Source organism: Stegostoma tigrinum, chromosome 4 (genome assembly GCF_030684315.1).
Source record: "Stegostoma tigrinum isolate sSteTig4 chromosome 4, sSteTig4.hap1, whole genome shotgun sequence".
In the NCBI taxonomy this organism is placed as follows: Eukaryota; Metazoa; Chordata; class Chondrichthyes; order Orectolobiformes; family Stegostomatidae; genus Stegostoma; species Stegostoma tigrinum.
Genome location: NC_081357.1, coordinates 115,015,497 through 115,041,138, shown reverse-complemented (window position 1 = coordinate 115,041,138; position 25,642 = coordinate 115,015,497). Strand labels below are relative to the sequence as shown.

At 41.2% G+C, this 25,642-nt stretch overlaps 1 protein-coding gene across 2 annotated transcripts in view; it reads right to left on the bottom strand.

Moving 5' to 3' along the window:
- The window catches only part of LOC125452475 (arf-GAP with SH3 domain, ANK repeat and PH domain-containing protein 2), a 162,134-nt gene extending 142,308 nt beyond the window's left edge, over positions 1 to 19,826 (bottom strand). The window contains exon 1 of one of the 2 annotated variants that reach the window (XM_059645606.1): positions 19,432 to 19,826. In XM_059645606.1, the coding sequence (XP_059501589.1) occupies positions 19,432 to 19,557 (126 nt within the window). In that variant the 5' untranslated portion in view covers positions 19,558 to 19,826. The remainder of the gene's footprint in view (positions 1 to 19,431) is intronic. The other variant, XM_059645605.1, reaches the window with a different exon arrangement.
- Positions 19,827 to 25,642: the final 5,816 nt, after the last annotated feature.

The following is a 25,642-nucleotide window of genomic DNA, read 5'->3' as shown; positions in this document are numbered from 1 at the left end:
TATCACAAAGCAAGCAGCACAGAAAAGGCCAACTGGGCCACTGTATCTATGCCATCTGAAAACAAGTCACCCAGGCTCATCCCATTTTCCAACATTTGGTTCCTAACCCTCCATTTGGGATGTATATCCAAACACTTCTTAAACAAGTCAACAAGGTTTGCAACCTGGGCTACTTTTTCAGGCTGAAAAGTTCCAAACTCCTACCAGAATTCTCACTGGTGGTCCTTCACAGACAAGGATGACTCTCTTCCAATCTCAGGTGAGTCTGTAAATGTCCATACAGGTCCCTGCGCGGCCACCACAGGCTCTGTTGCCCTGAGCAGAAGGTGGTCACAGGAATGGGTTGGTGGGGTATTGGTGTGGCAGCACGCTCCTTTCATCTGGCTTCTACTTTCCCCCACAAAGACAAGCCGTGAGGTGCTTGACACCTTCCCAGATGCTCCTCCTCCACTTTGGACAGTCTCAGATCAGTGATCCCAAGGCGTCTGTGGGGACGATGCACTTCAGCAGTGAGAGCTGAGGTTTCCTCTGTCCAGAGGTTTCTCCTGCCATTTCAAAGCTGGGAGTAAAGCACCTGCTTGGGGAGTTTCACATTGTTAATGCAGACAACATGCCCAGCCCACTGTAGCCGATGAAAGATGGTCAGTGCCTCGATGCTGGTGATGTTGGCCTGGTTGAGGATGCTGGTGTTGGTGCATCTTTCTTCCCAGCAGATTTGCACGATCTTGCGCAGGCAGTTTTGGTGGTACTGCTCCAGTGCCTTAAGGTGTTTGCTGTCGACAGTCCCTGTCTCAGAACCACAAAGGAGGGTGTTATCCACCATGGCTCTGTAAGTCATGATCTTGGTGTCGGATCTGATGTTGCTGCCCTCAACACAATCTCTTATCACCTGCTGGTGATACATTTCCCTGGTCTCACAAATCACTTTGAACTACTGCCTTCAATCACTAACTTATTTGCAAAACGTAAATAAATCCTTCCCATCTGCTTTATCTAAGCCCCTCACAATTCTGTACATTTCAATCAAATTTGTTCTCAGTCTACTCTGTTCCAGAAAAACAATCTAACCTATTTGATCTTTCCGCACAGTTCATTTTTCCAGTTCTGTCACAATCAGGCAGTTGGGCTTACCGAAATCTGAACATGGAGGATAATCTCCATCATGCACACTACTAACAACCTGCAAAGTGGAATATATTCAAAACGAATTTAGCAACCTAAAACTGGGCATGCATGCAGGTTCTCCAACATCAGAATTTCACTCAAATTCTCAGCACTTCATATTTCTTTTTGTTCGGTGATCATCAAGCCAGGGGACCAAGTTTAGCACGTCTTCCGCATTTTCTGCAACTCATCCCTCACACCCCCTCCCCGCAATAACAACCAAAACTGAATCCCCCTCATCCTGACGTACCGTACCACCAACCTCCAGATCCAACGCATCTTCCTCCAACACTTCCACCATCTGCAATGCGAACTCAAAGACATTTTTACCTCCCTATCTTCTCTGCTTTCCACAGTGACCACTCTCTCCATAACTCCCTTGTCCACTCCACACTCCCCTCCAGCCCCACGACACCCGGCACTTTTCCCTGCAACCTCAGGAAGTGCTACACCTGCCCCCTCACCTCTCTCCTCACCCCCATCCCAGGCCCCAAGAAGACTTTCCACATCAAGCAAATGTTCACCCACACATCTGCTAATGTGGTGTACTGCATCTGCTGTTCTCGGTGTGGCCTCCACTACATTGGGGAAACCAAGCGGAGGCTTGGGGACCGCTTTACAGAACACCTATGCTTGGTTTGCACGAAACAACTGCACCTCCCAGTCGCGAACCATTTCAACTCCCCCTCCCATTCCTCAGACATGTGCATCCTGGGCCTCCTGCAGTGCCACAACGATGCCACCCAAAGGTTGCAGGAACAGTAACACATATTCCACTTGGGAACCCTGCAGACCAATGGTATCAATGTGGACTTCACAAGCTTCAAAATCACCTCTCTCCCTACCACATCTCAAAACCAGCCCAGCTCGTCACCACCTCCCTAACCTGTCCTTCCTCCCACCTATCTCCTCCTCCCACCTCTAACCCCACCCCTACCTCCTACCTACTAACCTCATCCTGCCCCCTTCATTTGTCCATCCTCCCTGGACTGACCTATCTCCTCCCTAACTCCCCACCTACACTCTCCTTTAATGGCTCCATCCCTGCCTCTTTGACCTGTCTGTCTGTCTGTCTGTCTCCTCTCCTATCTTCCCCTCTATCCATCTCCTATCCACCTCCCCCTCTCTTCATTGTAATTTCAGAACCCCCTTCCCCTCCCCCATTTCTGAAGGAGGGTCTAGGCCTGAAATGTCAGCTTTCCTGCTCCTCTGATGCTGCTTGGCCTGTGTTCATCCAGCCCTACACCTTGTTATCTCATGCTAACAGCATACCAGGCTTAGCGGAAAATGTGGAGCTGCTTTGTGAAGTTACAATTGAGGCCTACGTGCATACTAAACAGTAAATCAGGATACATTAGACAAAACTAAGCCATCCCACAAACAAAAAATCAAATCAATGTTCTGCAGTGCTGTCACATTCAATCCAGAATAGAGGTGAACAATTAAACAATTAATTGGGAGGAAAAGGATCTTGATGCATCACGGTAGCATCTGTCCCAGAAGGTCCAGGTTGAGATCTCAACTACCCTATAAATATTTCACAGCATACCCAAATAGGTTCAATAAAATAACTACAATCCTTGTCCCCAGTGAAGGGGCAACCAAGTTAATCAGCGAATAGATGTCGCTAAAGAACATTCAGCAACTTCTGGCTGCAATGATCCACTCTAGCCTTCTCCTGAGGTCTTCAGTATTCAGTTAACAAATTTGTCTTACTTATGCAAGATGCGCAAGTTACAGTAAAGGCCATGGACCAATACAACATCCTGGCAGAAATCCTTAAGACCCGTGTACCAGAATCCAACTCTCCCATCTATCTAACAATGTGGAAAATTACACAGATAAGTCCTGTCATCAAAAGCAGTACAACCTAGCCCAGTCAATTACTAATTCATTAGTTTACTCCTAACTCATGGATCACCAGAGTAAAGTTCTGCACAAGCTTACAATTATTTGGCAAGATCTGGGTTCAGGTGATGACAGGCAAAGTCCAATTCATGCAATCTTTAATGACAGAACAGGCGAAGAAAGGAGGCTGCAGCAACAAAGTACTCCCAGTCATTATGTGACATATCACTGCATCCCAGCTGACAGCCTACCTAGATTGAGGTGCCAGCATTGTTCAGCATGGAAGCTTTGCACAATGTCATGGGCAAGCTTCCACCAGAGTTCCATCGTCAAAACCCGTGACGATGCAGACTTGGTGACATGGAGAGAAATAAGAACCTGGAAGGACCTAATCATGAATGCGTATAGAGAGGGGTACGTAGAACACGGTGTTGGAAGAGAGGTATATCTGGGCAGCAGCATCTATGACCAAGCAGCTCTCTTCAGAATATCCTCCGCTCACTCCAAAGAAAAAAAAAAGGTGTCCTAACTATTGGCTATATCACCTTCTCCTGCCTGGGAAACTATACCCTAAAGAATCACAGAAAGGATAAAAAAAGGAATATTAATCTTTCAACTTGGAATGTTAGAGTACTAATGGATATCTCAAGAGTGACTGTCCAGAAAGAAAAATTGCAATTGTACAGCACGAGCTTCAAGGCTGTATATTGACACTGTTGCCTTCAGTATGCCCTTCCTGCTATGGAAGGGCAATACCTTTTACTGGAAAGGAAAGGCTGACAACAGTCCTCCTGGCTATGCAGTTGGTTTAGCCAGAGTAGCAAAGGTAGGGCGATGGACACACGTCCAGAACTTAACTATAAGGACAGAGGGGATAGGTGGGAGAAAGACATAATGATGTGTTACCTACATTTCAATTTTAATGGATACGACATTCTTCCTGCTCAAAGATCAAAAATTCCTCAAAGGTCTCCACAAACGAACAGAGATCTTAGTGTCCATGCCAGTTGTCAGCCCATATTCCGAATATCAAATGACATAAAAAAAATCACTAGAGAAATTCAACCAATGCTCCCTGTATTTTGTGGAATCCACGGAAGGACTTGTGAACAAACTAGTATCCCTCAAGTGAGTTCTTTAAGTCCTCAGGCAGAACTCCTGTAACAGCATCTATGATGGACTTACAGACTATGTCCAAATGATAGAAATACTGCTCCCGTTACAAAGTCCGGTTTGCTTGACTCTCAACAACCCAGCATTTCAGGGGAGAACAAAATTGCTAATGGCACTTTGAAGGTCTCCTTGAAGCACAGCAGCATTCACATTAATGATTATGGGGAATCTGCTATCAACCACGCGAAATGGGAGCAATGTGTCCACTGAAGTCATCATCCTTTGAATCTAAGTGCCTTAATGAGGAGGCTGAGTGGTGGCACAGAAGGGAAGAGAAGGAATCCACATCTCTTTACATGCTACCAAGACAAAGTATGAGAATTCAATGAGTCACCATGGCTTAATTAGTATTAAATTACATCTAGGTCAAGGATTGTGGTTTTATGCCCTATTCTAAGATTTGTGATAAATTATGCCACCTGTTTAGGGTGGATAAGTTGTGCTTTTTGCTAAATTAAAGGTCCCATCAGCCTGTTCCTGTTGGTATTGGTCCTAAAATAACTTCTGAAGAATGTCAGCACATGCTTCCAATTTCATGGCCTCAAACTAATATTACCCAAAAACAGGTTATTTGGGCACGTGTCTCAAAACTGCTTATCAAGCACTTCTGAAATAGTAAAGATTGTCTTGCGACCACATACCAGGCATTTCCGTTTCAAAAGGTATCTGTATGAAGTTTAACACTTCAACATTCATAATGCATATATGGCATTTAATGATGAAATGAAAATAAAGAAGAAGATTTTTAAACTAAATTAATAAAAATTTCAGATAGCAAACTGCATGATTTAGCTAAAACAGAGTTGGTTATAATAGATTGTGCAAAACATAGGCTTGTGAATCAATAGCACATGTGGAACATTTCTGATGCATCCAGATTCTCAACTGACTCAAGTTGAAGGGTCATTTTAAATACAGTGCTCAGACTGAAATATCTATTGAATTAAGAATAACCCGTCGAAAGCAGAATAAAGACTGAAAGAATTGCAAACCAGAAATATAAACAGAAATTGCTGGAAAAGCCAACAGATCTGACAGCATCAGTAGAGAGAAATCAGTTAACGCTTCAGGTCCAGTGATGCTTCCTCAGAACTGAAGAGTAAATTAGCAACAAATAATTACCACAAAATTGAAGAATCAAATCGAACCAAAAAAATGTTGCTCCAATTTCTTTGATCAACTACAGCAAAATTAACACATTAGTGCTCTACACATAAATTAATGATATTCAATTTATCAGATAACTGATGCCACACTCACTCAAAGGCATGTTCACTTCATTAAAAACAACCTGCACAAATAGAGGTATACTTCCAAGTTAACCAAAGCAGCAAAGCTGAAGCAATTTGGTCATTAACATGGCTTTTTCCAGTCATATGGGACTCTAATTGAAAGGCAAAGTTATTTATTTTAACTAAAATATCAATGAATTGCTGAATGTTTTCTGCAAATAAGCTTGCACGTGATGCTAATAAGGAAAATCAAAACAACTTTCTTGATATAATATATTGTCCAGCAACCAATGTCAAACTGACAGGCAAAATGAGGTATTAGAAGGGCATTACTAAAGGCTGGTAGTGCCCAAAATGAGGTAGATTTTATCCTGCTAGACATAAGAAAGCCATGAGATTGTTTACATTGTGGTTACTCACCTTCAAGGAATGAACCGGTTACAAATTTTGTCAATAATTGGTAATGGAGTAAACTACCATATTCGATCAGAATTTTTGAGCTGCTTAGGTATTAAGTCATCCAATGTAATGATGTAACCAATTGAAAGCTAAACTGACAGCAAAAAAAAATACTGATGTACTCCTGAAGCAAAGCATCTTTCTTAATTCTCTTCCACATAAATAGGACATGAAAATTTTACAACACAAAAATGGGCCATTTAGATCAACAGATCAATGCTGGTGTTTATGCTTCAAAAGGAGCCTCGTTACACATCTTTTAAAGCCACCATTTAATGTAATTCCACCAGACTGGAGAAGCACTGCTTTGAGAAGATAGTTCTGTTTGATCCAGACAGATGCACAAGGCTACTTACTATCAGTGGATTTTTATCTCCACACCTATTATTACATTATGCTTAATGGTGTGCATGTTATTGGCAGCTGTGCCACAAACTACTCAAAATTACAGGTGACATTATTCATTGCAGTGTATTATTCCACTTTGTCTTACTTAATCTGTCTGTACCATTTGCACAGCCTACCATGTCAACCTCCTCCAGTACTACTGCGCTGTTAAATTAGTGGATCTTTCCTTGCCTGCTTTTGTCTATGTACTTGGTCATGTAGTCAGATTATCTTCCACAATTGCTTCTGTTTCATTGCTATCCCTAGAGTCCCTTAAAAGATCCTTCAAGGGCATCTCATTTTCACCTACATGCTGTTTTCCAGCAAAATGATTTAAAAGACATGAGATTTCCCATCAACACTGATGCCAGCTCTAACTCATCACCTTTTCCCTTAATCTTTCACTGAATCTATGTATTTAGCCTGTTTGTCTGACTTCCAGTCCCACACATGCCATGATTTTGTAAGCAGCGGATTTCCCATTAATTTATCCAATTTTATGATCTCCATCCAAAAATTCTGCAAAGGATTGATGAAGGCAGAGTGATGGATGTGGTCTACATGTACTTCAGTAAGGCATTCGACAAGGTTCAGCATCGTAGACTGGTTAACAAGGTTAGATCACATAGAATACTGGGAGAACTAGCCATTTGGATACAAAAATTGGCCAGAAGGTGGGAAGACAGAGGGTGGTGGAGGAGCGTTGCTTTCCGGGCTGGAGTCCTGTGACCAGTGCTGTGCTGCAGAGATCAGTGCCGGGTCCTCTGCTTTTTGTCATTTATGTAAATGATCTGGATGTCAACATAGAAGGTATGGTTAGCAAATTTACAGATTACACCAAAATTGGTGGTGTAGTGGACAGCTACATGGTTCACCTCAGGAGTATAAAAGGAGCCTGATCAGATGGGTCAATGGGCTGAGGAGTGGCAGACAGAGTTTAAACTGATTAAGTGTGAGGTGTATAGCACAAAACAATTGAGGATGGTTCATTACACATGATAGCCTGTCTGTCAATGTGTCAATGTCATTAAAGTTGTGAAAAACAGCATCCTGTTCACTAGGTAATTTGTTAGAAGCCTTCCAGGGGTATTACTTTAAGTACATCTTCCATCTGCAGAACATAGCTCCCTGACGAGGACTGCTACCCACAAAAAGCCCCCAAAGAAGAATGGCCTCTGCCCCTGTTGATAAACCCTTTTTCTAGGAGCTCGTAGCTTATACTGTGTCAACCAATAATGCAAATTCTACTGGCCAGTGATCATGCAGTAGCTACCCCAGACCTGATGTACATTGTTTCCTCATCCATCACCATCTGAAGCTTAGTTTTCATTCCATCTAAGACTAAAATATCACATTTTCCCCAGCATTGCATTGACAATAAGGTAGTGCAGCATCTGATAAATCTTTTGTTTATGTTTTAGAAGGCTAGATAATACAGTAGCACAGTTCATTAAGGTCTCATGCTACAAAGAAATTCCAAATATGGAATACTAAAAGAATTCGGTTTTAAAGGGATCTTAATTTCCAATAATACACGCCTAGTCAACCTAAATCTTTTTCATTTGACAATCCTCCTGTATTCAAACCGTCTTACAATCAAGGCTAAGATACCATTTCCCTTCCAAAATGCTGCTGCATTGCCAGTTTGTTTTTAGTGATTGGTTTGCAAGGGCACCCAGGTTCCTTTGTACACTAGCAAGTCACTATTTTATCACATTTAAATAACATTCTGCCTACATATTGGATAATTTCACACTTATCCACAAACATTCTGCCTACATATTGGATAATTTCACACTATCCACATTATGTTGCATCCACACATATTACCCACTCTATTTGTTTAAATTGCCTTGACTGTCTTTATATCCTCCTCACCACTCACCTCCTCACACCACTGTTTTGTGCTGTCAACAAACCTGGAAATACATTTAATTCTCTCATTCAAATCATTAATATATATTTTGAATGGCTGCTGTGAAGCATTTATCACTGTGGTAACCCACTAGTCTAGCCCCTACCTTTCACTTGAAACAAGGTTTATTCCTACTTGTGTTTGCCGTGAACTAACAAAACTGATTTTTATTATTTGTTCACAGGATGTGAACGTTGATCGCTAGGTCAGCATTTATTGCTGAAGGTTAATTGCCCCAACAGCAGTTAAGAGTCAACTACACTGCTATAGGTCTGGTGTCACCTATAGGCCAGGCCCGATAAAAATGACAGGTTTCCTTCCCCTAAAGGCTATGGTGAATCAGATGGAGTTTTCTGCCAATTGACAGGGGTTACATGATTGCCATTAGGCTAGCTTTTATTTCAGATTTTTAATGAATTTAATTTTCACTTTCTGCCATAGTGAGATGCAAATCTATTATCCCAGAACATTAACCTGGGGTGAGGTTATTGACTAGCTCGCCGAACTGGCTTGTTTTTGTTCAGATGTTCCATCACCATGCTAGGTAACATCATCTGTGGAGCCTCCAATGCAGCAATGTTATTCTACTCTGCTTGGAATGGGCACTCAATGGCGTACCATAATGGACCGGACAGTATAAATTCCAAGCAGAGTAGAGTAACACCACTTCATCGGAGGTTCCACAGACGATGTCACCTAGTATGGTAATGAAACATCTGAACAAAAACAAGCCAGCTTGGTGAGCAAGTCAACAGTCTCATCCATAACCCAAGCTACAGATCTTTGCCAAAACTTTAATTAACCTGGGGTGCTGGATTACCAGCCCAGTGATTCTATCACTATGACAGTACCTCTCCATTCTGAATGCATGCCAGTATAATATCCTGATCCTTTGATTGTGCAGATTAACCTTTTACGTGGGACATCAAAAGCTTTCTGAAAGCCTAAATACACCACATCCATTGTTTCTCCCTTATCTTTTCTAATTCTACATCCTTAGAAAATCTCCAGTAAGCCTGTCAAACTAGATTTTCATTTCATAATTCTACACTGAATGTGGCTATGCCCAAGACTTACTTTCAATTTTTCTTTGTGGACTGCAATAGGAAAGAACTGATAAATAAACCAAAAATTGTGGAAGGACTGCTGCACGTTCAAAAAGCTTAGTTAATTCCACACTACAGAAAGAAATCTATGGTTATCAGGATTAGTTTGGAATTGAGGTTGGTTGGCCCGCCGAGCTGATTTATTGTTTCACGGACGTTTCATTACCCTAGTGGGTAGCATCATCAGTGCAACCACTGATGAAGCGTCGGTGTGTTTTCCTGCCTGGTTTTTAAACTCTGGGGCCCGTTGAGCTGGTCTGTCTCACTTCCAGTTTTCCTTCATAGTGCAGTGTTATATGGGACCGAGGTCTATGTATTTATTGATAGCTTTCTTCAAGGAGTACCAGGCTTCTAGGAATTCCTGTGCCTGTCTCTGCTCAGCTTGTCCCAGGACTTGTGTTGTCCCAGTCGAATTGGTGGTTTGCCTTATCCATGTGGATTGATATTAGTGAGTACTGGTTGTGTCTTTTTGTAGCCAGTTGGTGTTCATGTACTCTTGTTGTTAGTTTCCTTCCTGTTTGTCCGATGTAGTGTTTCTCGCAGTCTCTGCAGGAGATCTTGTAGGTGACATTGGTCCTGTCTATGGCAGACAGTGGGTCTTTAGTTCAGGTGAGCAGTTGTCGTAGGGTTGATGTGGGCTTATGTGCCACTCTGATGCCCGGCGATGTAGGGGTCTTGTGGTTAGTTCCGATGTGTTCCTGATGTCGGGTAGCACGATGAGTGTGTCGGGGCGTGTAGTATCTTCTTGACGTTGCTCGTGTAGGCATCTTCTGACCCAGCTTTTTGGAATCCATTATCCTCAAAAACCTGGAAAAGGAATTCTTCTTCCTCTTGGCATAGTTCCGTGTTGCTGCAGTGTGTTGTTGCCCAAATAAATAGTGTTCACATGCAGCTTCGTTTGTGTGTGTGTGGGGATGGTTACTGTTGAAGTTCAGTACCTGGTCCATGTGTGTGGCTTCTCTGTGTACTTTTGTTTGGAGTCCCCATTTGTCTTGCGCTCCACCATGACATCCAGGAATGGGAGCTATTTGTTCTTCTTCCCCTCTCTGGTGAATTTTATTCCGGTGAAGGTGTTGTTTGTGTGTCTCTTCTTGTTTGGTCCATTTAATGATGACAAAAGGTGTTGCCCACGTAGCATATCCATAGTTTTAGTTGCATTCGTGGAAGGACTGTCCTTCCTAGTCTTTGCATCACTGCCTCTGCTGAGTCCGGAGATCGGGACACCCAAGGGATCACCTCTGATTTTGTTCATACGTTTGGCCATTGAAAGTGAAGTGGGTGGTGAGGGATAGGTCCAGTAATTTGAGCACACCGATGCTTCATTGGAGGCTGTACTGATGATGTTATCTACCAGGATAATGAAATGTTTGCAGAACAACAAGCCAACTCAGTGAGGCAACCAACCTCAACACCCACAACCTAAGCTAAAAATCTATTCTAAAACCTTAGATAGTTTGGAATGTGGAATTTGAGACACACACAGATCAGTCACAATATAATAGAATATACAGCAGACCTGCGGAGCTGAATGTCCGAAATATGTTCATAATTTGTATGTTCGTTTATAAATTGAGAATGCTATTCGAAAAAAAGCTGGTTCCACAGCATTTTAAACAGAGTGGATGCAAAAGACAAACAGATAAACTTTGCTTTGCAAAAACAGCTTTCATGATCACTAGACATCCTAATAAAGGAGCAAAATTCCAATCAATGGGAATTACAGGAAAACTCTCCACTAAAGGGATCTTACTTGGAACAAAGGGAAACAGCTGTGCAAGTTAGTGGTCAGTTATCTCAGCTCCTAGACATCTTTGAACGAGCTCCTTAAGGTGGTGCCCAACCATCTTCAGCTGCTTCCTCAATGCTTCCCTCCATCATAAGCTTAGAAATAGAGATGTTTGATGATGTACAATGTTCAACTCCATTCACAACTCCTAAGAGACTGAAACAATCCATGTCCAAGATCTGGACAACATCCAGATATGGGCTGACAAATGGCAATTATCATCTGCAAAAACTGCCAAACGATGACCAACTCCAACAAGAAAATAATCTTAACCATCACCCCTTGATATCCAATGGCAATACCATCACTGAATTCTCCTCTATCGGCATCCTGGGAGTTACCATTGACCAAAAACTTAAGGGGCTAGACATATATTCTGTAGTTACAACGGCAGGTCAGGGACTATGAATCCCGGAGTGAGTAACTCGTCCTCTGACTCCCAAAAACCTGTCCTCTATCTTCAAGTTACATGGCAGGACTATAATGGAAGACTCCAAAATTGCCAGGATTAATGTAACCCCAAGAACACTGGAGAAATTCAACAACTTATAGCACAAAACAGCCCATTTGTTCTGCACCAGATCTACATATGCTAGTGATAATAAAGCTTACCAGTAGTATGGTTTATCAATTACAAATTAATGAAAAATAAGTTAAAACATAATCAAATTAGTAGGGCAGGTCAACAGTTGTAACTGAGGGATTTGGGAGTTCCTGGATGCATTAAACATTGGCTACTTGAGGAGTTTCGACAGAGTTTACGTGTTAGAGGGATGCATCAGGGATGGGGAAAGTTACTTGGACAGTTTATTCCAACAGCCAATCACATCTCCTAAGGGTCGGGCCTTCTGATTTGGTCAGTGGCAAGTACAGGAGAGAATGGCACTGCAGGACACCCAGGATGGATTTTAACTCCCTTTCCCATTCCTTAGACGACATGTCCATCCTGGGCCTCCTGCAGTGCCATAATGATGCCACACGTAGGTTGCAGGAACAGCATCGCATATCCTGCTTGGGAACCCTGCAGCCCAATGGTATCAATGTGGACTTCACCAGCTTCAAAATCTCCCCTCCCCCCACTGCATCCCAAAACCAGCGCAGCTCATCCCCGCCTCCCTAACTTGTTCTTCCTCTCACCTATCCCCTCCTCCCACCTCAAGCCGCACCGCCATTTCCTACCGAACCTCATCCCACCCCCTTGACCTAGCCCCTCCCTATACTCTCCTCTTCACCTATCTTCTCCTCTATTCATCTTCAGTCCGCCTCCCCCTCTTTCCCTATTTATTTCAGAATCCTCCCCCCATCACCCTTTTCTGATGAAGGGTCTAGGCCCGAAACGTCAGCTCCTAAGTTGCTGCTTGGCCTGCTGTGTTCATCCAGCTCCACACCTTGTTATCTTGGATTCTCCAGCATCTGCAGTTCCCATTATCTCTGATCACATAATAGAGCAAGGCAGCAAATTGGTTAACTATTACCAGAGTTTAATAGAAAGCGACAGAACATGCAAATGCAAGAGGCAGATCTGGTTAACGTGAACTGGAAAACCAATTAAAAAGTAAGGTAGGTAGAATTCCAGGGGCAGACCTTTCAAGAGATCTTAAGTAATTCTCAGGCAAGATTTACCCCAGGGAAAAACAAAATGTTTTTGAGAACGATGCATCATCTGTCACTAAATAAGGAAGTTGAGGATAGAATTAAATTGAAAGGAACACTGTCCAAATCTGAAAAGATTAACAGTAGGTCTGAAAATTGCACTGAATTTAAATACCAAACAATGACTTTAAAAGATAGTGAAAGACAGAAAGCAGGACATGAAAGAAAATTAACTAGCAATGTGAGAACAGGCAAGAATTTCTATTAGTATTTGAAAAAGTAAAGTTTAATCAAAGCTATTGTTGGCCCTCTAAAGAGCAAGTCAAGGTAACTGACAATGGAAAACAAATAGGAGCTATCTTCACAGCAGAGGAATTAGAAAGTTTCCCGAAAGATAACTGAAGAGGCAAGAGGTAAAAGGAAGGACAAACGAATTTAAAATAATCAGCACTACCGGACGAAGTGGCAGGAAAGTAATTGAGCTGAAAGACAGACAAGTCCCCAAGATTAAACGGCCGCTTCCAAGGATATAAACAGAAATGGTAACGCAGACAATAGAGATAGTAGACGCATTGGGTATAATCTTCCAAAAGCCCTTAGATTCTGGGAGGCTTATATCTGTAAAGCATTTTGATATTTTGTGCAGCTATCATTCTTTAAGGCATCTTTAACATGTCTTGCATGTATACATGTGATAAAATCTAGCCAAATTGATGTGTACCATCATTTGGAGCACAAAACTGAGTGGTAGGAAGATGGAGTTACAAAGGGGGTAGAATTCTGACTGAAGAAGTCAACACTGGGACGCATATTGATTTTTTTTCAAAAACAGAAGTGTTTTAACTAAATAAGGACTCACTCATACAAATAACCACATGCCAGGAATGTCACTGAGGCAGTGGCTCACCACCAGACACCCTGTCTGTCTACAGTAAAACTTTCCTGGATAACAGTCTCTGTAAACATGTGAATGCCATTTTCTTTACCTTACTAATAAACAGATATTACACCACTTCTGCCAACCATATGGAGACACCCAGCGCTGACAGCTAGATATAACTACATGCTAATGGCCTTGTAAAACCAAGGTAGGTCTGATAACCCTAAATTATCATTAATAAGAACGAGTGTATGAGTGGCATATATTCCAAAGAAGCTTCACATATAGAAGAATATGACAATTATATGAAATGCAATAAAAGCTAATAGGCAAGTATAATTATTACTTCAATGTTCAGGCTGATGGCTAAGAAAATCCATGGAATGGGGAAACATTGAATCCAGAGGTGACTAGTGTCTGAAAACTATCATAAACTGGTGGAAGAACCTGGAGTATAACAAGGGTAGTAGCACTGACAGACAGACAAATGAAGTCAAGACTGTAGTTTGACAGGTAACACAATGAAATAAAGGATATAACAGGATCAGAGCAAAATTAGAAGCTGAAGTTAAGAATCATAACTTCTGGTGGCTCCCAATAATCTTGAAGATAAATTAATGAGGCTAAAATGAATGGGGCAATAAAATGAATGGGGCAAAATAGTGAGAGAAATTTGGTACTTCAGAATAATCTCCAAACTCAGGGCCAACCATGTTTGTTCTTGTGGATTTGAAATGAAAACACACTTGGAGATGAGACTTAGTATTCTAAAGTTCCAATGGGTTTTGAAGAGTAACTGATCAATATAGATGTTAAAGTGGACTCAATTTACAGTGTATTACTCTCACCCTGAGTAAGTGTACTAAATCTACTTTGAAAGATGATGTTATATCTGTAAGAGACAGAACAGTCAATGAAGTTTGACTGGTCAGTTAAAATGTCTTGCATACAAATCAAATCCGACGCTAATTTGATATGTTGGAATGAAATATTGTATTAGGGCATATCATTTTAAATTATAAAATACAGTATGTTTCAAAAGCAAATAAAACATCAAAATTAACTCTGAGTAAAGGTGTTAAGTTTCTGTTCTTATTTGAGGGGGCATCATGTTGGCATGGATAGGAGATTAGCTAGGTAACTGGAAGCATAAATGGGTTATTTCCAGTGGACAAGACATAACGAGTTGTAATTTTTAAATTTTTTTTAAAAAGTCATTCACAGGATGAGGACATTGCTGACCAGGTAGCATTTATTGCCCATAACTAATTGTCCAGAGGGCAGTTTAGAGTCAACCAGATTGCTGTGGGTCTAGAGTCGCATGTAGGCCAGAACAGGTAAGGATGGCAGTTTCCTTCCCTAAAAGAACATTAGTGAACCAGATGGGTTTTTCTGACGATCAACAATGGGCTCATTGTCATCTTTAGATTCTTAACTCCAGATATTTTATTCAATATGGTGGGATTCGAACCTGGGCCCCCAAAATGTTATCTGGGTTTCAGGGTCAACAGTCCAGCGTCATTACCACTAGGCCGCTGCCTCCCCTACGTCTTTCTTTCACTCCAGAAAATTTATAATTGGCTGGTACTATTTTTTAATCGAAGTGTGATTTGGATGATCTTGGTTGCAACCAACCACTGACATCTTGACCACCAGGTCTTTCACTATGACTGTGCAACTGTCTTTAGCAAGGAAGAAACTGCTGTCAAAGTACTCATTCAGTAACTTTATCATGCCTCTGCGTTGTGAATAGATCTTCCTTTTGTTCCCTAACTTGACTTACACTTCCTCCAACTTCCCCAAAAGGAAGACTGATTCCTTTGCCTGACAAGAATCAAATGATACACGGGCATGCAGAATTTGAAAAACAACAGATCAGCTACAATCTTCATGAATGGCAAGCAAGTAAAAGGGATCAAATGGCGTCCATGCATATTTTATTGGTTGTATGAAGCTGTACGTTTATCATCAATATTTCTTTGAGTAAATTCCAGGGCTGTACAATGGCAGTTGTGGAAATGCAGAAATCACAAGGTGATATCCCCTTCACTAAACTAATCAAAACAAAAATCATTCCACTCCCATTCATGCTTTTGGTCCTGCTATAAATATGTTTAAAAATCTTGTATCTTGTCGACAAGGTGTTACACATTTTAACAGCACAGTTGTTTAACTATAAGAACCTATCTCACTGCCCCCAAAAAGTGAATTTTGTATTTGTGAATTGTCAAATTATAGATAGATTATGCTAAACATTAAGTTGTTCCATATTTGCACGATATTTCAGTATTGAGCATTATCATATTTAATTCTTGATTTGTCAAATTTGAAAATTAAGAATTGAAGGAATTTTCAGTAATTTTGCTTCCTATTTTGATGCCATTCAAATATTCTGAATGCAATTATTTTAGAAAAATAAACTTAATTATTGCAATTGTTCTACACTGTAGCAAAGAGCTGCTCATTCACTTATGCCATTCTAAAAATCTGTTTTGAAAACAATATGCTCCTTCATCTCTTTATTTAGAAACATCAGTAAATAAGTAAACACCAGTTAATATGAAACAGTGTTGCATTTGTCTGGTCAAAGTCCTACTTTTTGTTTGTACGATCCTACTGATTTCACCAACCATTTCATTCCATAGAAAACCAATGTTGGCATTTAATTACACTCTCCCTTCTTGCATCTGTAAATCTATTCTATCATACCGTGATACTAAGAATACAGCAGCTAACATAATTATGCACCATAAGCATACTAGATATAAAACATGCACATTTCTATATAGAACAATGGACCCTAATCATGAAAATATGACCTAGTAAATACCAACATTGGCCATTTTGTATGGTTCAGTGCATTATAAGCGACTATTAAAATACTAAAATCAATTACACAACCAAACTCACCTATTTACAACAGAGTACGAATAATGTTATTTAAAACCCATGTTTTAAAATTATAATAAGTAAACTCAAATAGGCTAGCAATGAAATACATAGGTCTATTTATGTCAGTTGTTAACACAATAAGAAAATTCCCAATATTCTAAAAAGTATGATTTGACAGCTGATTATATTTTTGGTGCAAAGGAATATCTGCGATAAGTGAAAGAACATTTAGTTCATGGAAATGTCACTTTAAAATTATAAAATTCCCCATAAAAAAAGGGGAAACCATTAAAATACATTTCTCACTCAGCCACATTTTTCTCAGCAGCTTTTAAGAAACAGAACATCTCTATTCCATAATTTATGGAGATGAGCTACATTCATCATATTATTTATTTAACTCTTACACTCAACAGTCCACAATGAAATTCAGCATTTTTTTGAACCATGCCTGTCCTAGTTTGCATTCAATGGTGTAGTGAATAGTTCACTTATATGCCAACGCGCTGCACAAAAAACCCATGGTTGTGAATAATTTTATATATCAATCACTTGCCCTATTGATTTTTTTGTGGTACGTTTTTCTCCTGTATAACAGCTGTTATTAGCTTATTGTTCTAGTATATAATTGAATGAAATTTACAAGGTACCCAACTGAGTTTTTTTAAATGCAAGACTGAAATTTATTTCAAAAATAGCTTCAAAACTGTTGGCTAATTTGTACTATGCACAATTCTTTAAACAAACCAAATGTAACATAACACAATCTATGTTAACAAACACGTAAAATTGAAAATGTTTGCCACAAGTAATTTACAAGTCAAGTAGCTTTATACAATATAAATACCAGAAAGACATGGAAAATAGATGCAGTAGGCCGTGCAATCCAATAAGCGTGTTCCACCATTCAACAGGCTGATGGCTGATCCTCGATCTGCTTCCCAAGCCTTTTCCTACTGTGACCCAAACTTAAAGATTTTAAAACTTATGACCCCTCTACGAGAACTGAGAAGGAAAGTTGGGGAGGGGGCGGTAACTACGATGATGGGGACATCTGAGAGATGGAGCACAGTGGTAAAATTTGTTCGGAGGTCCATGGCTGTGTCAGAGCTCAACATGTAAATTTTGACTCGTAACCCTACTTGGGATACTGATACTGGGGAGCCCTGCTCTTTCTCAATGCCACATTCCTGCTCCTTCTCCATACCCCTTAACGCCTTTGCTATCTAGAAATCCCTATCTTAAAGATGTTCAGTGGCTTTGCCTCCATGGCCTTCTGCAGTTCATCATGCTCCAAGTGATGGAATTTATCTTCATCTGTCTTTGATGGCCTATGCCATGACCCATTGTTCTAAATCCTCAAAACAAGGGAAACAATATCCTTGTATCCAGCCTCTCCATTCCTATCAAAATGCAATATGGTTCAATGGGAACCCGTCTCATTCTCCAAAATGCAGCGATGAGAGGTCTAGTCCAGCCAATTTCCTCTCAAATGACAATCCTGCTATCCCAATCAGTCTGGTGACCCTTTGCACTCACTCATATATCCTCGCTCATTTTTTAGGAGAGACATTATTTACAATGTAACTGCAACACAACAAACCAACATGTTTATAGGTGATGCTATACAAGCAGAATTGGTTTCTAATAATTACAAAGGCACTGATTGAGTTATTACAGAATGTTTGTAAACACAAACAGACTTAGTTTTTCCAGATCAAGCATATGCTGCTTCAATGACTTCCACTTCCAGTGTAATGGCAGAACAAGTCCCAATACTGATGGTACAGCATATGCAAAGCCCAGCTGCTGTTTGGGCATCAAAATTGAATCTGTTAACAATGTGTGAACAATTTAAAGGAATTGCTTTAATTTAAAGCAGTTTTTAAGCACTCATAACTGTAAAATATTTATATAAAAAAACTTAAATTCAGCTCTACGCAACAACTGTGACTGAAGTCATGAAAGATAATCCATCAGACTAAATGGTGGAAATACTAATTTTTCATACTATTCATATTACAGTAATATAAAAATATACCATACACTAGTAAATAGAGCTATAAACCTGCTTACCCCAACCTGTTTCATGTTAATCATTCATTCCTTTCAAAGTACATATTTTTAGCCAGGCAGATATTTGTCTGAACAAAGACCAGTTTAATCCTGTCAGACGCTTTTGTTTTTTGTGCCGATTAAAGACTGCAAAATTGTTTTGCCTACCAAACCATAATCAGACAACTAATGTAATCACCGATAACAACACATCAGCTAATATATCCAAACAATGAAAATTATACCTCTTTCTTGGGAGGGATCATTTCGTTCCTTAAAACGTAAATAGTGTGCTATTTGAGAGCTTGGCTTTCATTGTAAGTTCGAGAGAATAATTTTATTAGTGTGTACACACAGGCGACCGATACAAAGCATTACTAAACGACTCTTCCAAATATTCTGCTTCAGTAAGAGATTACAGTATATTCCTCAAAGAAAAGTGGCAACCATCCGTGAGGTTTACAGAAGAACGCCTCTCTCTCAAAGTTTCATTTAATCATGTTTAATAAAGTCGGCATGAGTAATGCCAGTACCACAATAGTGCACAGTCTCAAGTAACAAGCCTACTGCCCAAAACAGCAGAAATAACTGAACTAAGAAGGGGGTGCAGACATCACCTCCATCCTTGTCCAATACCCATTTCCAAGGCATTGTTGTTCTATTAATGTTAATTCCTCCACGCCATCAGCTACTCCCCCGCTCAGTAAAGCAGCTCTATCATTTCCCCTCGGGTTCTCAAGACTAGTGTCAGTGTAACATTGGCACGGGTTAGCATTTGACTCCCCATAGCCAGACAGGAGCTAGATTCCTTTGAAACAAATCGGATTTGAAAGTGAAATGACTTGGGGGGGGGGGCGGCGAGGGAACGAACTGTGGCAGCGAACGCTTGCACTCCGCGACCGATCGCTTTCTTTTTCGGAAAAAAGTACGACTGCACCTACCTCCTCCAAGGCAGCCACCGTGTTCTTGCACTGAGTCATTTTGGTGGTGAAGCTGGAGGTAGTTGGAGATTTGTAGTCCTCGTTCGTCACGGTCACGAATTCCAACACTGTGATTTGGTCCGGCATCGTTAACTCCCTCTTTTCTTCCGATAACGGGCTGAAATCCCCTTCTTCGTGATGTTAATTTTGGGTTTTTTTCTTCTTCACATCAGTAGTTGGATGGACAGTTAGTTAGTTGGGTGGTTGGTTGGTTAATGTGTTCACGCAGAGACGAAGCTCCGGTGAAAAGTTCAGCTGCGATTTCCAACCGACGCGATCCCAGCGCTCGAGCTCACACGGTTCGGGCCGTGACGTTGACAGGCAGGATGGGGGGGAGGGGCTCCAGAGCGCGCACGCGCTTCTGATGGCACTCCGACTTCGACCGTTTCCAGGCGCGCCTTTCCTTTTTTTTCTCAATGGACGTTTGATGGGTTTGGCGGGGGCGGAGGAGGCCGAAGGAGATGTGAGGCGCACGCGCGAGAATGGCTTACGGGCTTTTCGTCGCTGGTGCTCTCGCGCACCTCGGCGGGGGTCGTTTAGGCGCATGTGCACACCACCACCGCCGAGCCCCTTCGATTGACGGGGCGGGGCGTGTGAACAATGAGCTGGGAAGCGTGTCTCTTCGGCACGTGGAATTGTATCAGGTTCAGGAAGCATTGAAAATGTGGGCTGTGACCAGAAATGTTACTTACTGTGGAGTTGGGTTGGTTTGCAGTCTGTCATTTGCAATGATAGACTAATCATGTTAATACTCATTGTAAGGTAAAGTGGTTGAGCATTCAGTTTTTGTTTTAGTTCTGAAATGCTAGTACAATATTGGATTCTTTTAGGTGCCAGAACCTGAGAAATATTGTCGTCAGTTCTGATTTTTTCCACACCTAAATCGCTTCGTCATGGGTAACCGTAAAGATGGGATTTCGAACTGCACACGCCCTCGCTACTCATTGTAGGTAATGTCACATACTCACAAATGGTAGGCAATTGCAACACCTGATTGGTGCATTTTTGGTGTGCAAGTACTTATAAGGATATGTTCCAATATGCTAATAAACACCTTAATCACCTGGCCCGGAGCACTGTATCATTGTGCTCGGCATGAACACTGGTGGAAATGATTCCAACATAGAGGCTGTGGGTTTATTGGTGTCCATGTATTGACTTTGAAGCGGATTGCTGAAGTACCATTGTTCTAATGAGATGTTAAACCGAGTTGTCGGGCAACTGACTAATTAAAATAGTTTTTGAAGGAGAACCCCTTTCTCTGATCAGAGAGCAAAGATTCAAAGTAAAGAAAAGCAAACGGGGGAAATGAGGATATATTTGTTAAAAAAAACACAACCTGAAACGGATAATGGGAGCGCCTCAACAATGACTTTTAAAAGTAAAAGGGGAGACTGGACTAATTGGGTAACTCTTTCCAGGGGTTGATACAATTCCCTAAAAATTAATTAGGGAGTTACTGCATTGCCCAATTTTATTTTTGAAAATCTTGCTTACAATTAACAACAACTTGCATTTGTACAATACCTTCAATGTGGTGAAATGTGTCAAGAAGTTTCAAAACAGCAGGTCAAACAAAATTTAACATTGAACCACATAATGAAGCATTAGGAAAGTTCACTGAAAATTTGGCACAGCCAACAGGCTTAAAGACTTCAGTGAAAAATAAGCGGTGGAAGATATTGTGATAGTTTGCATAGAATCCCTACGGTGTAAAAGCACAAATGTAGGTCCCTTCAGACAGAAACAGGGGAATGTATAATAGAGGACAAAGAAATTGCTGAGAAACTGAATATGTACTTTGGTTCTGTCCTCACAAAAGAGGATACAAATCATATTCCAGAATTGTATTCGAAAGGGAAGAACTGAGGGAGATCAATATTAGTAGAGAAATATTGTTGGGATTGAAGTCTGATAAATTGCCTGATAATCAACATCCCAGAATACTTAAGGAAGTAGCTTGAGAAATAGTGGATGCATTGGTGGTAGCCTTCCAGGATTCTATAGACTCTGGAACAAAGGACCTAAAGAGAGAACTAAGAAGAGCCAGGAGGAAACATGAGAAGTCTTTGGCAGGTAGGATCAAGGAAAACCCGAAAGCTTTCGATAGGTATGTCAGGAATGAAAGAATGACTAGAGTAAAATTAGGGCCAGTCAAGGACGGTAGTGGGAAGTTGTGCATGGAGTCCGAAGAGGTAGGAGAGGCACTAAATGAATATTTTTCGTCAGTATTTACACAGGAAAAGGACGGTGTTGTCGAGGACCATACTGAGATACAGGCTATTAGACTAGATGGGATTGAGGCTCATAAGGACGAGGTGTTGGCAATTCTTGAAAGTGTGAAAATAGGTAAGTCACCTGGGCCAGATGGGATTTAGTCGAGGATTCTCTGGGACGTTAGGGAGGAGATTGCAGAGCCTTTGGCTTTGATCTTTATGTCATCATTATCTTCAGGAATAGTGCCAGAAGACTTGAGGATAGCAAATGTTGTACCCTTGTTCAAGAAGGGGAGGAGGGACAACCTTGGTAATTACAGACCAGTGAGCCTTACTTCGTTTGTGGGTAAAGTGTTGGAGAGGATTATAAGAGGGTGATTTGTAATAATCTAGAAAGGAATTATTTGATTAGGGATAGTCAACAAGGTTTTGTGAAGAGTAGGTAGTGCCTCACAAACCTTTACTGAGTTCTTTGAGAAGGTGACCAATCAGGTGGATGAGGATAAAGTGGTTGATGTGGTGTATATGGATTTCAGTAAAGCATTTGATAAGGTTCCCCATGGTAGGTTATTGCATAAAATATGGAGGCATGAGGTTGAGGGCGATTTAACGGTTTGAGTCAGAAATTGGCTATCTGTAAGAAGACAGAGGGTGGTGGTTGATGGGAAATGTTCATCCTGGAGTTCAGTTACTAGCGGTGTACCGCAAGGATCTGTTTTGGGGCCACTGCTATTTGTCATTTTTATAAATGACCTGGATGAGTACGTAGAAGGATGTGTTAGTAAATTTGCAGATGACACTAAAGTTGGTGGAGTTGTAGATAGTGCGGAGGGATGTTTCAGGTTACAGAAGGACATAGATAAGCTGCAGAGCTGGGCTGAGAAGTGGCAAATGGAGTCTAATGCAGAGAAGTGTGAGGTGATTCACTTTGGAAGGAGTAACAGGAATGCAGAGTACTGGGCTAATGGTAAGATTCTTGGTAGTGTGGACGAGCAGAGAGATCTTGTCCATGTGCTTTGATCCCTGAAAGTTGCCACCCAGGTTGATACGGATGTTGGGAAGGTGTACGGTGTGTTAGGTTTTATTGGTAGAGGGATTGAGCTTTGGATCCCTGAGGTCATGTTGCAGCTGTACATAACTCTGGTGCGGCTGCACTTGGAGTATTGCGTACAGTTCCGGTCGCCGCATTATAGGAAGGATGTGGAAGCATTGGAAAGGGTGCAGAGGACATTTACCAGGATGTTGCCTGGTATGGAGGGAAGGTCTTATGAGGAAAGGCTGAGAGACTTGAGGTTATTTTTGTTAGAGAGAAGAAGGTTAAGAGGCGACTTCTTAGAGACATACAGGATGATCAGGATTAGTTAGGGTGGACAGTAGAGCCTTTTTCATCGCATGGAGATGGCTAGCATGAGGGGACATAGCTTTAAATTGAGGGGTGATAGATATAGGACAGATGTCAGAGGTAGGTTCTTTACTCAGAGAATAGTAAGGGCATGGAATGCCCTGCCCGCAACAGTAGTAAACTCGCCAAGTTTAAGAGCATTTAAATGGTCAGTGGATAAACATATGGATGTTAATGGAATAGTGTAGGTTAGATGGGCTTCAGATTGGTTTCACGGGTCGGCACAACATTGAGGGGCAAAGAGCCTGTACTGTGCTGTAATGTGCTATGTTCTACGCAGGTTGTTAGGTAGATAATGTCACTCCAACATTCAAAAAGGACGGCAGAGACAAAAAGGGGAATTATAGATCAGTGAACCTAACATCAGTAGTGAAGAAAATTCTGAAACCCATTGTTGAGGATTTTATAGCAGAGCATATAGAAAGCAGTGGCAGGATCATACAGAGTCAGCATGGATTTATGAAGGGGAAATCATGCTTGATAAATCTGTTGGAATTCTATGAAGATGTAAACAGTAGAGTTGACAAGGGGGAGCCAGTCGATGTACTATATTTGGACTTTCAGAAAGTGTTTGACAAAGCCCCACGTTAGTGATTAATGTGCAAGATTAAAGCACATGGGATTTGGGAAGGTATATTGAGATGGATAGAAAACTGGTTGGCAGAGAAGGAACAAAGAGTCAGAATTAATGCGTCCTTTTCAAATTGGCAGGCAGTAACTAGTGGGATGCCACAGGGATCAGTGCTCAGACCCCGGCTATTCACAATATATATTAATGATTTGGATGAGAGAATGAAATGTAACATCTCGGAGTTTGCAGATGATATCAAGTTGGGTGGAAGGGTGAACTGTGATGAGGATGCAGAGATCCTTCACCATGCTCCTTGGGTTCAGTCAGTGGGCAAATCAATGGCAGTATAATTTGGATAAATATGAGGTTATTCACTTCGGAAGGAAAAATAAGAAGGCAGATTACTATATGGAATTCACTGACACAGGAAGTAGTTGATGCCAAAACATTCAATGTATTCAAGAGGTGACTAAGTATAGCACTTGGGGTGAATGCGATCAAAGCTTATGTGGAGAAACTAGGATTAGGCTATGAGTTGGATGATCAGCCATGATTGTGTAAAATGGTGGAGCAGGTTCAAAATGCCAAATGGCCTCCTCTTGCTCCTATTTTCTGTGTTTCAATATTTCTAGCAGGTCGTTCCATCCATTGAGTCCAAACTAACACTCTGAACAGCATCCTACACTGACCCTGTCCCAATAATCTTGCATTTCTCATGGCTACCCCACTTATCCTGCATATCCCTGAACACTACGGGCAATTTAGCATGGGCAATTCACCTAACTTGCATATCTTTGGACTGTGGGAGGAAACCAGAGCACCCGGAGGAAACTCACGCAGACACAGGGAGAATGTTCAAACTCCCCACAGACAGTCGCCCAAGGGTGGAATCAAATGACACTGTGAGGCAGTAGTGCATGGACAGTGGGATCGAGTTTTTGAAGGAGAGGTGTGACAAAAGCAGACATAAATGGGAGCAGGTCAGACTTTGAGGAGCTGGAATGTTCATAAGAGAATGGTTCTGGAAGAGTTGAAGTTGCATTTGCTGTCCCAACCTGATGATGATGCAGCTTTTTGGTTGCAAACTGGTTAGTCTTAAGCAAAGTCCAAATAGAGACAGAACTGACACACGTGGCTTCTAACATTTGTAATTATGCCCAACCAGTTTATGTTAATTATACCTATTGCTATCATACAGGAAGCAATGGCTGCTACTGAGGACAATTAGACATTGGCTACCTATAAGCTACCTATACTCGCCTGTGGAAAATGAGAAGTAGATTGCTGATCCAGCAATGCGGTGAGCGATAAATTGGAAAGAAGATGCTGAGTCTAAATTGGCCATGGGGTGTAAAGGAGGGGTCATGGGCTGGAAGAGACTGGGTCACAACTTCCGGTGCGCCTGTCTCTTCACTGCTGGTCCATTGTCTAGAGGTAGGCAGTGTGTGAATTACCTGGAACAAGAGTTGTGCTTGTAGGTGAACCTAGTGTTATCTCTTTGAATTAGCAAATGAATTTAACTATGCCAACTTGTCTCACTCCCCTTTCTCATCCCTCAGCATTGCAGTTTCTTCCCTTTTGAATATTTATCCAATTCCCCTTTGAAAGCTATCATTGTATCCACTGATGTTTCAGGAAGCATATTCCACATCGTCATAATTCACTTTTCGTTCTCATTTTGCCTCAGATTCTGTTGTCAATTACTTTAAGTCTTTGTCCCTGGTTACAGTTCCTCCCCAACACACAACTTATCCTTATTTAGTCTGAATGCTACTTAATTGTGTACACATCTGATACAATTTCCTTACTTCCACTCCTTGAAGAAGAACAATTTCTGCTGTTTTCTCCAAGTAACTGTCGCACCATAGTAACAGACAAATGAATCTTTGTCAGTATTTAATGTTGTCATTCTAGATTTAAACCATTTGTCAAAACATTTGAAAATATAAAAACCCGTATCAATTGAAACAAGTAAAAATGGCA